Source organism: Vulpes lagopus, chromosome 1 (genome assembly GCF_018345385.1).
Source record: "Vulpes lagopus strain Blue_001 chromosome 1, ASM1834538v1, whole genome shotgun sequence".
NCBI lineage: Eukaryota > Metazoa > Chordata > Mammalia > Carnivora > Canidae > Vulpes > Vulpes lagopus.
This window is the reverse complement of record NC_054824.1, coordinates 155,184,097-155,199,272: the sequence shown is the minus strand read 5'-3', so window position 1 is coordinate 155,199,272 and position 15,176 is coordinate 155,184,097. Positions and strand designations below refer to the sequence as shown.

Sequence of the window (15,176 nt, the reverse complement as noted above, 5' to 3'; positions counted from 1 at the left end):
ACTTTTTGTTCCAATGAGTCTATACTTTTTGGTATAGACTCAGTTTGTTCCAACTAGAGCAATGTTCCACTACTCTAGTTACAACTTCCAAGAAAAAAAAATAATTGGTCCTCCTCAGATCAACAGGATTCTTTAAAAACCCCAATCCTCAACTTTGGAAATAAGGAATAAGGGAAGAGCACATTCTTAATCCACCTCTACATCAGACCCTCCATCCCAACATTCTGAGATGTATTCGGTGGTCAGTGGGAAACTTCCTTAAATATATCGTCTCAGAGACTGATTACTTGACCCACAGAGCCTTTCATCTAATATTTAAAATAACTGTAAGCTTAGCAAATCCCAACAAGTAACACACAAATTTAGAGGGAAAATGCTGCAGTCAGGAGGGAAAGAGAACACACTCCTAAAAGGGACACTAAGAGGAAATTTTATGGTAATTAAAACTGGGTATGCAGAGCATTAACATTCTGCATAGATTTGCATATTTCCCACCACCTGTTTTGGGGACTGCAGCAAGGCTAATTAACATAAAGGCTCTGATTAATTCTGCCAGTCATTGAGAGATAATTACAGTGCAGGACTGTAAACATGCTGCACTGGAGATACAGCCTGTTTGCCAACATCTCTCTAAGGGATGAAAGTTTACCATGGCAACCAAGGCAATTTTCTGCCTCCTCTCCCTCAGAAAGGAAGGTCACATTATCTTTTTTTCTTTTCTCTTCTTGCTTCCATGTGTTACTAGGTCCATATTCCACTGGGTTTCTTGGAATGCTCAACTCAAGGTCTTTAGTCATTAGCAACACTGAAATCAATCTTCTAGAATACGGTTTTTCCCTCTTGACTGTTAGTAACCTAAAGACTATACTGAAAGGAAGGAGATCCACTAAATGATGATGGAGTGAAGCATAATAACTGAACTCTGCATGTTTTACCATATGGTCTGTATCAGAAAAGCAGTCGATTTAACTTTTGTTTTGAAAATTCTGACTATATGAAACTTATCAATGACTATAACAGGTTTAGTTACAAACCTTAGAATCAGCACTTTAGAGCAGAGAGGAACCATGGCAAGATTCTAAACTTCCTCACTTAAATAAATGTAAGACAAAAGGAACCCCACGAGGTGAAATGACTTGCCAAAGGTCACACGGCTAGTTAGTGAGACAGTACAAACCTAAGACCTTTGTATCTTAGTCCAGTGCTCTTTCCTCTACACTATAAAATGACAAATAAAAAGACATCTGGAAACAAAAGGGCATTAAGATATTATTTGGCTTTGTGTTTAGATATGTGTTATTACTGTATGACTTAGAAACATTTTACTAAACGTACATATCTAACTCTGAAAATAGGACTTTTCTTGTTCACCTTTTGTCATTCGCAGTAGCATAATACAAACTGGATTTTCATTAATGTCAATGATTATCATTATTTGGATCTTAATAACATTAGGTAATAAAAAAGGGTAATACCTCTAAGTATTTCTTATTATAGAATTATTGTATGCTCATTATTAAAAAATCAGAAAAATATGGTAAAAAAGAGGAAAACTGATCCATAATCCCATGACCCAGCTTACCTGTACATTTAACGACTGAGCAGCAGCCTGTAAACTTGTTCCAGCGAGCTGGACCTAGAAGCAATGTAATCAGGTAAATTTCTAGTCTAGTACTGTAAGTTGATATCAACAAGTATTTCAAGAATCTCTACTAAGTGAATGTCACTGAGTTAGAACTGAGAACATAAAGAGATCTATCTCAGAGGGTGAAAACTTAATGGACAAGTTCACAGTTCCTCCACTCCCGCCAGAAAATGCTATTAATATTTCTTTTCTAAAAAATGCTTTCCCACACTAAAATAGCCTCTTCAGGCACGCCGCACTGGTATTAGGCAATCCTTATACAGCATCCTGTTTGTATTCATTGGACACTTAGATTCTAACAACTTAATTCACCTTCCATTGTATTAGAAAAAAATAACAAGCTACTTATATACATTATCTGTATCATTATAAATAATCAGAATTATCTACTCATTCTAATTTCAAAATTTTCATGTATATACCAGAGTAAAAACCTTACTTATATATACACCTACATAGCTAAGTCTTAAAACATTTATAGTCATAACTCAAAACTGCCAGCCGAAATAAAGAATCTGTCTTATAAACCACACATGGAAGTCTGTCATAACACTTAATATATTTCATGCATTTAGAGAGTTAAAACCATGATTAGAATCAGGATCATTATTTGGCAATCATGTTAATAATAACTGATTCTGGTCAAGTGTCATCAATGGATGCCCTAATGGGTTAAATTTGAGGAATAACATGATATTTACATATTCTCAACTATCTTTCCATACATATTTACCAATTACAAAAGGTAAAGTCACCAGTAGTGACACATGTGCCTTCCAGTTTGATCCACTAAAGAACACAGAGTTACTTTACGTTGTATTCCTCTGCAAACCCCAACTGAGCAACAATGTACAAAATAACTAGTTTGTATTCTTTTCAAAAATGCCAGTGTCTTGAAAACAAAGAAAGACTATGTTGGGAGAAAAAGAAAATAAACTAGGGTAAAATAAATGGAAGCCTAAATTAGAATGGCAGCAGTCAGCATAAAAAGTAGTTACCATGAGAGACATTGCGAAGTGCTACATAGGATCCCAGTAACTGGCTGGATTTAGATAAAGAAAAAGGTCATGAATTATTCTAGGGTTCAAATCTGAGAGACTGGAAAAAGATAGTATCTTTGATAGAAAGCCAGTGGGTTCCATCTTGGATATATAACATTGCATCGAAGTTTTCTGAAGTTAAATATAAGTGTTGATATGGAGCTCAGTATAGAGTTCAGGGCTAAAATGAATAGACTGCTACCCTTTATTTAAAACTAACAGTCCTGGGGGCACCTGGGTGGCTCAGTGGTTGAGCGTCTGCCTTTGGCTCAGGGCGTGATCCCGGGGTTCCAGGATCAAGTCCCGCATTGGGCTCCTTGTGTGGAGCCTGCTTCTCCCTCTGCCTGTGTCTCTGCCTCTCTCTCTGCATCTCTCATGAATGAATAAATAAAATCTTTTAAAAATAAAAAATAAAAAAATAAAACTAACAGTCCTGTTAATAGATAATAACCCTCAGAAATAAACCTAGACATTTACAGAGAACACATTTTAGATGTAGTGCATTCAAGGAAGGATTATCTGAAAAGATGCTTAAGATCCAAAGGCTAAGAATTCAACCAAAGAGCCAGAGGAAAGAGTTTTGGTACAAAGAATTAAAGGTAGTAAAGTTTCCATGTGATTTTATTTAAGTCATATGGTTTCTGGGTAGAAGTTTGTTGAGGAACAGGATAGTTACAGGTCTTAAAATATCCCCTCTCATGGATTATTTGCTAATTACAAAGAGGAAGAAAAATGCCTTTATAGTGGACAAATATGAAACACTACCTTTATCAAATAATCAAATTTAATATCACAATAATGGGACAAGGTGATACCACAGAATTTCTAATGTGCTCCTGTCAAAAACTTGGATCCAATCACAAGGGAAAAATTAAACAAACTCAAATTGAGGGGCCTTCTACAAAACAGTTGTTTTCTACTTTTAAAAAATGTCAATATCGTGAAAGATGAAGACAGACTGAGGAATTGTTCCAGAACAAAGAAGTCTAAATAGACATGACAACTAAATGCAAGGTGTGGACTAGACTGTAGATCAGAAAACACTTAAATACCGACTGAACATTAGATAATAGTATCGCATTGATGCTAAATTTCTGGAATTTGAAATTTATGTTATAGCTATATAAAAGAATGCGGTTTTTTAGGAAAAACATGACAAAGTACTTAGAAGTAGAAGGTCATAGTGCCTGCTACTTATCTAAAATGATTTTGAAAAAAAATATATATGTACACTTTTATGTATGTGTGTTTATACACACACACAGCAAAGACAGCAAATACTAATAGTTGGTAATTCCAGATGAGGGCTTTCAGTAAAAAACAGTTCTACAGTTATAACTTTTCTATAATTTGAAAGTGTTCAAAATAGAAAGTTGAAAAAAAAAAAGTGAGAGCATCCTTTTACCACTTCATTTAGCTACTTCCCAACATCCTTCAAAACTTAGCTCAAAGTCATCCTGTGATAAATGTCCTTGATTGTACAGGTTCAGCTAATTATTTCTACCTCTCTATTTCCGTATAACTTTACCATTCATTTATTCAGTAAATAATGCCTGAACATCTATTATATTTTGGGCTCTTTGGAAAATACTGGGATAAAGATTAAAAAAAGGTTCCCATCTTCATGGAATTTATGGGGTGATAGAACTAAAATCATCTACTTTGTATAGGTGTACACACATTTATAATTATGGTAAGGAAAAAGAGTATGAATCTGGTCAATAAGAGGGCTAGAAACAGAAGGTAAGTGCCACATTTATGTTAATTATGTGTCTAATCAGATGGTGAGCAATTCTGCAGGGACTGACATCTTAATGGAGAATTCAGTGATGTCAAGATTTCATATCAAATTCCTTGATTTTAAAGTCCTTTGGTTTGGGGGGATACTGAAGGTTCAGTGATTTTGGTAATCAGTAGCTGGAGGCCTTGGAGGTGGTGCAAGAATTGCACTCTTCTTGGAATTCAGATCCAATGGAGAAAAGACTGCATATCATCTATGTACTTTCCGGGATTTTTTTTTTTAACACATTTGGACCATCACAAATTTAAGCCAGGTAGAGGCTTAATATGTACCACATAAATTGACTATCAAATATGTTATTCCTCTAAAAAACCAGAAAACTTGTTGGAGGCTACACATGTTTTTATTTTTTAAAAGACTATCTATCTATCTATGTATCTATCTATCTAAGAAAGAGAGAGAGCATGTGCGCGCGTGTGCACACGCCCACATGCATGCCCGCACACAGAGGTAGAGAGAGAGAAGCAGATCGAGGTAGGGCTCGATCCCAGGACCCTGAGATCTGAGCTACAGGCAGATGCTTAATCAACTGAGCCACTCAGGTGCACTTACAAAAGTTTTTAGAAGAAAATCAATATGAAAATAATATTTTTGGCTTTTGGTTTTCTACAATACAGTCTTAAATTATTTTAGATGCTAAATCATCTTAATATTTTACCTGGAAGTTTCTTTTTTTTTTTTTTTCTTAATTTTTTTATTTATTTACGATAGTCACAGAGGGAGAGAGAGGCAGAGACACAGGCAGAGGGAGAAGCGGGCTCCATGCACCGGGAGCCCGACGTGGGATTCGATCCCGGGTCCCCAGGATCGCGCCCCGGGCCAAAGGCAGGCGCCAAACCGCTGCGCCACCCAGGGATCCCAACCTGGAAGTTTCATATAGAAGTTCCTCTACTTTTTTTTTCTTTCAGAAGTTCCTCTACTTTCAAAAGCAAACAAAGCTATCCGTTTGAGCAAAAGTGTCAACTAGGACCTCACTCCAGTATGCTAATTGCCACCAGCATACTACTCCTCTGAAATTGTAAACAAATGGGCTTTAGAAGACCTTTCTAAAATTCCATTGTTTCAAGTGCAGGAGCTTCTTTTATACAAAGTACAGGTAGTCTAAAGATATATTTTACAAGCTCAAAAGACATACGAAGATACAGTTTATGAAAACATATTCTGAACTGAGAGCCTTACACAGTAGGTCGTGGGCAATGGTGGCTACATCCTTTTGGATGACTTTGTAATTTACTACCTTCAGTGAGCCATCACAGACCCACAGTGACATGTAAATAGTAACTCAGTTGTTACTTACATTCCATTCATAACAAAGAATTGTTTTTTCCACACAACGGTGAGGTCAGTAGCTATACAGTCAATTAAACACTATGATTCCAGTCTAGCCATTCTGAAGGACACAATCAGATGTGATCAGCACCAGGCTTTAATTGATTTAAAAAGTCCTGCACACTGGGGGGACCTGGGTGGCTCAGTGGTTGAGTGTCTGCCTTTGGCTCAGGCCATGATCCCAGGGTCCTGGGATCGAGTCCCACATCAGGTTCCCCAGAGGGAGCCTGCTTCTCCCTCTGCCTATGTCTCTGCCTCTCTTTATCTCTTTGAATAAATAAATTTTTAAAAATATTTAAAAAGTCCTGCACACTGAAGTAACTTCCCTAGGTCCTAACATTCTGTGCCTCCAGTTTTTACTCTCCCTCATGGTTGAGCAGAGCATTCTACCTGATGGAGATGTCCAAGGAAAGCCTGGGCCTGGGCTGTTGAAATTGCTCCACCAACGGGCACAGGCTGCTTCTGAAAGTCCAGACCATTGGTTTGTGTGCCTAGAAAGCAAGCAAAATAATGTTAACTAATTAAAAACAAACTCAAATGAAATAAAGCACTAGACTTCAGTCATGAGCATTTACCAGGCATCTATTTTGTATATGCGCTTTCCTAAGTACCTCCATAAATGAGATTTAAAAGACAGATAAAATACAGTAAAATGATTTATCTTCTAAAGAGAGGACTGCTGGACAAATAAATATGAACACAAAGCTTAAGAAACAGAAACAAAAATATAAATAATGAATTCTAATCCTAAAATAGTGTTACAGAATCCAGAAGTGAATGTAGTAATTGGGGTCAGAATAAGCATGGCACCTATGAGCATCAAGGAAGAGATTATTGTCATTACTACTGTTGTACAGAATGGTACAGACAGACTTCCAAGGAGGGACTAAAGCTCTTTTTTGGTCTCCCTGTTCTCAATACTTGGCATGAGCAGAAGAAATTCACTGGTGACTTTCCAAGTTGATACATTCTAAACTTAGGCTTTTAATACATGACAGTCCGATAGCAAAAACCACCATTTACATGATAAAATAGTTTTACTCATTTCTTCAATCCCAAAGTATAGATTGCTGCATATATCTAATTAGCAAGAGTTTTTCTATAATTACAACCTTCGAGCTGTTATGCCTGTGCATTTTAATCACTTATGCTGAGATATGATGTTAGAAGAGGACTAATTTATAAAAGGCATACCATCCTAATACTCAGAAATTTTTAAAGAATATAATACATTGTTTTCAAACTAATATATCGAGTTATTATTTACAAATTACCAGAATTCCGTGTACTCAAAATATAAGACTACAAGAACCTGCAAGAATCAAGACCCAGGAACTTCCATTTCCTAACATTCAAACGACCCACCTGTCCATCCATACTACTGTGTGTGCACACATGGAGCACACTAGTTAGGGCAGTAGAAGCTAGCACATTAGAGTAGTATTTCTAAATGGCTACTAACTTATGCCATTATATATCCTAACTAACCTCTAGCAAATGTATCATTTTAATAAGAATAATGAGGTAGATCACATGAATCAAACGAACTACTTAAGGTTTCCTTGAGATAATTATAAAAGGAGTGTCACCTACTTAAAACTTCATAGTGATTGTTCTCTTATGGTTTTTTTTCCCAAGTTTTCCATAAATAGAAAATGAAAGGCCTACCTAGACATACATAGCTAACAATATTAAAAGAGCATATATACTTGTGTCAAGTAGTGAGAAACTAGTATGAATTAAAATTTAAATTAGGGTCACCTTCACAAGCCATATACAGAAACTTCATTATTTTAAAGTTGCACATTCTGTCATTAGCTGCTGTCTCTATTTCTATGCAGAAAATCATTACTTAGGTTGATTTTAAGATTGTGCACCATTAGAGACTTATGCTCAATATATATTACATAAATCCACAAGGCTAGGGACGCCTGGGTGGCTCAGTGGTTGAGCATCTGCCTTCAGCTCAGGCCGTTATCCTGGAGTTCTGGGATCAAGTCCCACATCGGGCTCTCTGCATGGAGCCTGTTTCTCTCTCTGCTTATGTCTCTGGCTCTCTCTTTATCTCTCTCTCTGTGTGTGTCTCTCATTAATGAATAAATAAAATCTAAAAAATCAATCAGTCAGTCAATCCACAAGGCTAAAAGAAGATGAGAGTTTGAAAAACAGAGACAAGCATTTAGAGCTTAACACATCACCAATATAGGAAGTCTTGTAGAACCAAATATTTCACTCCCATGAAAATTCTACATGCTGGTTCCACTTTCAAGTTGCCATAAAAGTGATATACCCCTTGTAAATCACAAAGCACTATATGACATAACTGACTAATTTCTATCTCTGGACAGAGCCTCCTACAGTAGCCTACAGGTAACTGTGCCTGGCTTTATCCTCTTGGGGGAATGCAGAGGTATAGTATCCAAAATTAGTAAGTAAAAGAACATTCTGGGCAACAATTCAGATAAGCAGAGATTTAAGATGGAAAAGCAGGCATTTTTTAAATAAAATTCTGAGGCTCCACTAGGAGGTAAGGGATGGAAGAGAGTAGATATTACATAGAAATCATTCTTGTAAAATATAAATTGGGCTAAAAGGAAAGGAGAGTGGAACAGACAGACACCGGCACAGGCACACACACAGACACACACACCTGACTTGAGTAAGCAGACAGTACGGGGAAGACAAGGATGTTGGGAGCCAAAACCAAATGTGTGTCAGAGACAACAGGAACATCCAAATAAGGAGCCAGGAGAATTAACAGGTTGGGAGAGAAGGTAAATTATGTAAGAAGATTAACATAACATATACAGAGTTTGAGAAACCCCAAAACATGTAAGAAAAGTGATCCACAAGGGATTTAGAAATGACATAGTCCAGAGCTAAAGATTCTATAAGGTTGCCACTAGAACAGTGTTACTTAGGTGAACCTCAGAGATCTTGAATCCAACCTCCTTATTTTACTGGTGAAGATTAAGGAGTCTTAATGAATTGTTCAAAATGTCATGGTTAGTTAGTGGAAAAGCCAAGGACAGGGTCCCCTGATTCTGTGTAATCACTCACAGAGAAGTGATAGTTGAAATCTGGAGAGTAAAAATGTCAATCAACTAAAAGTGGATATAGAGAAAAGAAGATAAGAGGGTCTGGTCTCTACATTAGGAGATGTAAACACAAAGAGAACTAGAGAGGAAGCAGTTAGAAAACAGGAAAAAAAAAAATCTCTCAGGACTAGTGTACCTTAGGAGCCAGGCACAAGCAAAAGAAGGCTACAAGGATGGGGTGGTTTACTACTGCCAAATGGCATAGAACAGGATCAAATACTGAGAAAGAAATCAATCCAAAGAGAATAGATGAAAGACAGTAATAAAGGTAAGATCAAAACTTAATGAAATAGCGGGGGGGAAACCCACATAATACCCAACTTGGTTCTTTCAAAAGATTCATACAGCTTACAAATTTCTGGTAAGATGAAGGAAAAAAATAAAAGAGAAGGAGCAAAGAATTTAAGGATAACAGAAGGAAGGACAATCAAAAAATGCTGCAGATGCTAAAAAAAAAGATTCATAAACCAATAAAAAATATGCCAATAAAATTAAAACTTAAAAATGGATTACTCCCGGGATACCTGGATGGCTGAGTGGTTAAGTGCCTGCCTTCAGCCTGGGGCGAGATCCTGAACTCCCAGGACGGAGTCCCACATCAGTCTCCGTGCATGGAGCATGCTTCTACCTTTGCTTTGTGTCTCTGCCTCTCTCTCTGTATCTCTCATAAATAAATAAATAAATAAATAAACAAACAAACAAACAAATAAATAAATAAATAAAATCTTAAAAAAAAAAGGATGACTCCCAAGAAAATATAACTTATCAAGACTAACTCAAGAAGAAATAGAAATCCAAGAACTAACTCAAGAAGAAATAGAAGATCCCACAACATTTGAAGAAATTTAATTTGTAAGTAAAAATCTTCCCAAAAGGAAAAATGAAAACCTAGATAATTTTACTCTGCTTGCTTCCAGAAATCCAAGGGACAAACAAGTCCAATCTTACACAACTTTTCCAGAGTATGGGGAAGAAAGGGAAATAATTCCTAACTTATTTTATGAGGTCAGCATAATCTCACTACCAAAACCTGACAAAGAGGAGTATAAAAAAGAAAAAAATATATATGCCAGTTTTACTCACAAACATACATTAAAATATCCTAAATAGTACTAGCAAAAATAATCTCATAAGATAAAATATTATGACCACCATGGATTTATCTCAGGAATGCAAGGTTAGTTTGGGGTTAAAAAAAAATTGGTGTGATTCACCACATTCATTAAAGGGGAGAAATCCTATAATCATCTCAAAGGGTAAAGAAAGTCCTTAGATAAAATTCAATATCCACTTATGATAAAAATTCTAGGCAAAGGAACAGAAAGAAACTTCCCTAACTTGATAAAGAGTAATATTAAAAGCATTAAAATTAAGAACAAGCTAAGGGTGCCAGCTCCTGGATGGCTCAGCCAACAGACAAGGTAAGAAAAGAAAATACACCAGTTGGGAAAAGACACAAAACTTTCTTTTCAGATGATTTGATAATGTATATATAGTACTCTGAGGAATCCAATGATCTATTTCTAGAATAAGAGAGTTTAATAAGGTTGTAGCACATGAAACTATCAAAACTGCTTTTATATACCAAAGGTAAACATTTTTAACAATTTTATTTCTAACATTTCAAAAATATAAAATCCTGAGAATAAAGCTATATACCTACAGCAATTCCTAATTAGTGAAAAACTATAGAACTTTATTTAAAAATTATAAAGAAGACATATGTAAATGCTCATTTACTGGAAAACTCAACATTGTAAGATATCAATCAGTTCTTTCCAAACTGATCTATGGATTCAAAGCAAATTCATATCAAAATCTCAGTAAGTTAGTTTCTTTCTCTTTTTCCTTCATTCTCTTTCTCAGAGTTGGGGTGTGTGTGTAACTGACAATCTGATTCTAACATTATTAAAGTTTTCCCCCCAGTTATCTCTATATCCAATGTGGTGGGGCTTGAACTCATGACCCCAAGATCGAGTTGCTGCTCTTCTAACTGAGCCAGCTAGATGCCCCAAGATTCTAAAATTTAAATAGAAGGGCAAAGGGTCAAGATGCTTTTGAAAAAACTCCACCCTCTTGTGTTTTGTTGGGGACAGTTGTTTTGTGGCTGTCTACAAATGCCTTTTGTGACTAATACCATGCAAAACATCTTGTATTTCCCAGGGCTTCCAGGGAAGACCGTTGCCAATTTCACAAAAGTATCATCTGTCACTTCCTGTGTAGGCATAGAATTCTGCATCTTACAAAACCTAACTGGTATGATTTTATGCTGTAATAAAATGACTTATAACAAAAAAAAAAAAAAAAAAAAGAGGTGAAGCCCAGAGGAGGAGGGGTGGGTCCTTGCAGGCAGAGCAGCAGCCCCAGAGGCGTGTTTGGAGAAGTTTAACTGAAGGAAAACCTCAGACTCCTTTTAGGTCAGTAGAGTATCTATCGGGAGGGATCTGTACTATCAAGATATTAAGAATTATCATAGAACAGCAATAATTAGAACAGCATAGTATTAGAACAGTGATGAACAGACCAGAGTAGAGTCTGGAAACCACACTTTAGATACTTGCAACGTGATAGGTAGTACTACTACACATCGAGGAAAGGATGGAGTTTCCAATAAAGGATAACTGGGTATCTATTTGGGGAAAAAAATGAAATTAGATCAATTCGTACTATACAGAAGGAAGGACACAAGCAAGCAGACAGGCAAGCAGGGAGAGGGGAAGGAAGAAAGATAAGTTTCAGAAGGATTAAAGGCCTAAATGTGAAGTTCAAAACTATTACATTTTCAGAAGACAAATTAAGAGTATATCATTATAACCTTGGGAAAAGGATTTCTTTATCAAAACCCAAAAAATGAGAAGATGTAAGTTTAACTACTTCAAAATTTAAAAAGTTCTCTGTTCATCAAAGGACTACACAAAGAGAATGCAAAGAAGAAAGTATTTGCAATACATACAAACAACAAAGGATTAGTATTCAGAACACACAGAGAATTCCTATGAATCCAATAAAAAAGCCAAACCAATAGAAATGAAGAGAAATTTCACAAAAGAAGAAACATAAGTGGTGCACAAACACTAGAAAAGACGTTCAGCTTCCTTGGAAATTAGGGAAATGCAAATTAAAATCCCAATACAATACCATTTTATGGCCACTAAATTGGCTTTTTATGGCCACTAAATTGGCTAAAATTACAAAGTTGGTTAATATCAAGTTTTGGCCAGATTGTGAAATTCTTATCTGCTGTTGGTAGAGATACAAAGTAGTACAAATGCTTTGAAAACTGGCTGGCAGTACCGAGTAACACTGGAGTAAGGTCAGCACTTACGCTACTAAGTCTTTTTAGACTTTTATGCAAATGCATCGAGAGATAAGTACAAAATTATTTTACAGAAATAATGTAATAGCAAAAGCCTAAAAATAACCCAAATAATAGAATGGATAGAAAACTTGTGATATATTCATATAATGGGGTATTCTATCCACTGAAAATAAACATATGCACTAAGTTGGATGAATCTCAAAAACATAATGTTGAACAAAATAAACTAGTCAGAATATAGTCTGATTCAATTTATATAATGGCAACAGATGAATCTAAGTATTATTTGAGGATAGTAAATACACAGATGAAAAAAAAAATTGTAAAGAAGGAAGCCTGGGTGGCTCAGCAGTTCTGCACCTGCCTTTGGCCCGGGGCAGGATCCTGGAGTACCCGGATCAAGTCCACATTGGGCTCCCTGCATAGAGCCTGCTTCTCCTTCTGCCTATGTCTCTGCCTCTCTCTCTCTGTGTGTGTCTCTCATGAATAAATAAATAAAATCTTAAAAAAAAAAACTAATTAGAAAGAAATTTGGAAAGAAAAGCAATATGACTATTAACACTAAATTTAGAATGAATTCTACCTCTGTGGCAGAAGAAGGGACTCTAACCACGGTGGACCTACAGTGGCCTCCTAGGACAGGGTAACATTCTGTTTCATGATCAGAATGGGAGACAAATGAGTACTTAAACTATACATGCATGTTTACATACAGGTGTCTAAGATATTATTACATTTACATTGAAACAGTAAAACGCCCATGACAAAAGAGTTGCAATAAAATTTCAAGGACACATCCAGATGGTAAGGAGCAAAGGAAAAAGTAGGTGGTAATGAAGCCAAAGTATTGAGTGGGGCTCCATCCTTTAGTAAGTCTGGCAGTGGCAGGAGTGAGAGAAGACGGTCTTTGAAAGGGGTATAGACTGGGGGTGGGGGGTTGTGAGGGTCTACGGGCTGATAAACCCATGTATACCTCAGCACTGTGAGGAAAGGTTCTATGGGAAGGGATATATTGAATATGCAAAAAGGGGTGAAAAGATGGGGCAAGAACTTGAAGGAAGTGAGAAGACAGAATTAAGAGTGAAAAGTGAAGGATCATAATAGTGGAAAAGGTTATTTCTTACATGCGAGTGAAAAGGAGAAGCTGAGTGAAAAAAAATATAAAGCTGAGGGAGACAGCTACAATTTTCTCAGTAATCAAAAGGTGGTCATTTTCAGAAAACAAAAACAGCAAAACAGAAGGCAGAAAACTTCTGGACAGGAGCGCCAGGGTGGCTCAGTGGTTGAGTGTCTGCCTTTGGCTCAGGTCATGATCCCGGGGTCCTGGGATCAAGTACCACACTGGGCTCCATGCTCAGAGAGAAGCCTGCTTTTCCCCCCTGCCTGCTGCTCTCTCTGCTTGTACACAAGCTTGCACGCGTGTGCGCTTTCGCTCTCTGATAAATAAATAAATAAATAAATAAATAAATAAATAAATAAATAAATAATAAAGTCTTATAAAAAGAAAGGAAAAAAAAAAAGTTCTGGACAAGAGAAAAGGTTTGGGAATGTGTAAGGGAATCCAAAAGGTGAATCCAAGGCAGCACCAGTTACAGTGAAGGCCCAGCTGAATGTACATGGAGTCCTCATCTACCCAGAAGTTCTTGTTGCTCTCTTCGTAACCAGCAGTCAAAGATCAAATATAAAAATCAAAGGAAGAGTTCATACTACCCATACTACATACTACACCAGCTTTGCACAGGTGTCAGGCTTTCAAAGTCCTTTAAATGGAGCTCACAGCTCAAATGCTACCTTCCTTCATGGTTCCCAGCTCTCTAACCCAAAAGCAATAATCTGTACCTTCTATATACATACTACTGCAACACATTTGGCACTTCTCCAGCCTGGGGAGGGCAGCGAGAGGGGAGATTGAGCTGTGATACATAGAACAATAGGGATGAATGTCAAACATACTAAGCTAAGTGAAAGAAGCCAGACTCAATAGCTACATAGTATGATTCCATTTATATGGCATTTCGGAAAAGGCAAAACTGAAAGGCACCATCAAAAGGAATCAATCAACCTCCTTAATTTACAAATGAGAAAAACAAAATAATATATGGAAATATGTTCACTGAAGTAACAGAGCTGGATAATTACCAAGGCCAGACTGAAATTCGGAATCCTTGACTCTCTTCTCATTGTTCTCTCTCTATTATACCATCCTAAGATCAAGGAGTCCAATCCAACAGTCATTAGCAAAGGATATTAACCAACTTATAACAAGCCAAGATCATGCTAAGGACATAGCACATGATGACAGTATAAGAAATCTGAGCCTTTGGTTTCTACCTCACAGCTTGTTGCTCTACTTTTACTATTTTACAATAAAGTAAAAAGTTTTAAATTGATCAATCAAATTTAAAGCTCATGAAAAATATTACCACATTATATAAAACTTTTGCCCCCCCAAAAAAAGGGCTCCAAATAGGCAACAAATCAAAATGTCGATAGTAGATACATTAATCTATATTTTTCAAATGATCTATCGTGGGTATTATAACTGGTCATAACAACAAAAAAACTGGTCATAACAACTTAATGTTTTGTTCAGTTTCACATTTCCTAAAATAGGCTTCCTTTCTATCTTTCCTTCAATGTCATCTCTAAAGTGAACTATCTCTTGGATTAGACTGACTTCTGCTATTTAAATTCTGTGACTACACCTGTTTTTTATTTACCCTACTGTTATTGTTATTTCTCCATAAATGAGAATAGACATCTATACCCTCTAAATGCTAATGTTAAAATTTATAAATGGGACAGGAAACATAACATACTAGGGAGGGAAGTACAAAGATAGGAGGAGAAGAATGTGGAGAGGAAGGAGGAGACAGAAAACTAATATAACATCCTCACAATAGTATCCAAATGTAGATGTCCTCCATCATCTTCTCTATGTCTG

The 15,176-nt window shown here is 36.5% G+C and overlaps 1 protein-coding gene across 3 annotated transcripts in view; it reads right to left on the bottom strand.

Moving 5' to 3' along the window:
* The window catches only part of POU2F1 (POU class 2 homeobox 1), a 185,993-nt gene that overhangs the window by 52,089 nt on the left and 118,728 nt on the right, over window positions 1-15,176 (bottom strand). For all 3 annotated transcript variants that reach the window (XM_041751754.1, XM_041751771.1, XM_041751763.1), the window contains 2 exons: window positions 6,206-6,306; window positions 1,583-1,636 (listed from right to left, as the gene is read on the bottom strand). In XM_041751754.1, the coding sequence (XP_041607688.1) occupies window positions 1,583-1,636; window positions 6,206-6,306 (155 nt within the window). The remainder of the gene's footprint in view (window positions 1-1,582; window positions 1,637-6,205; window positions 6,307-15,176) is intronic.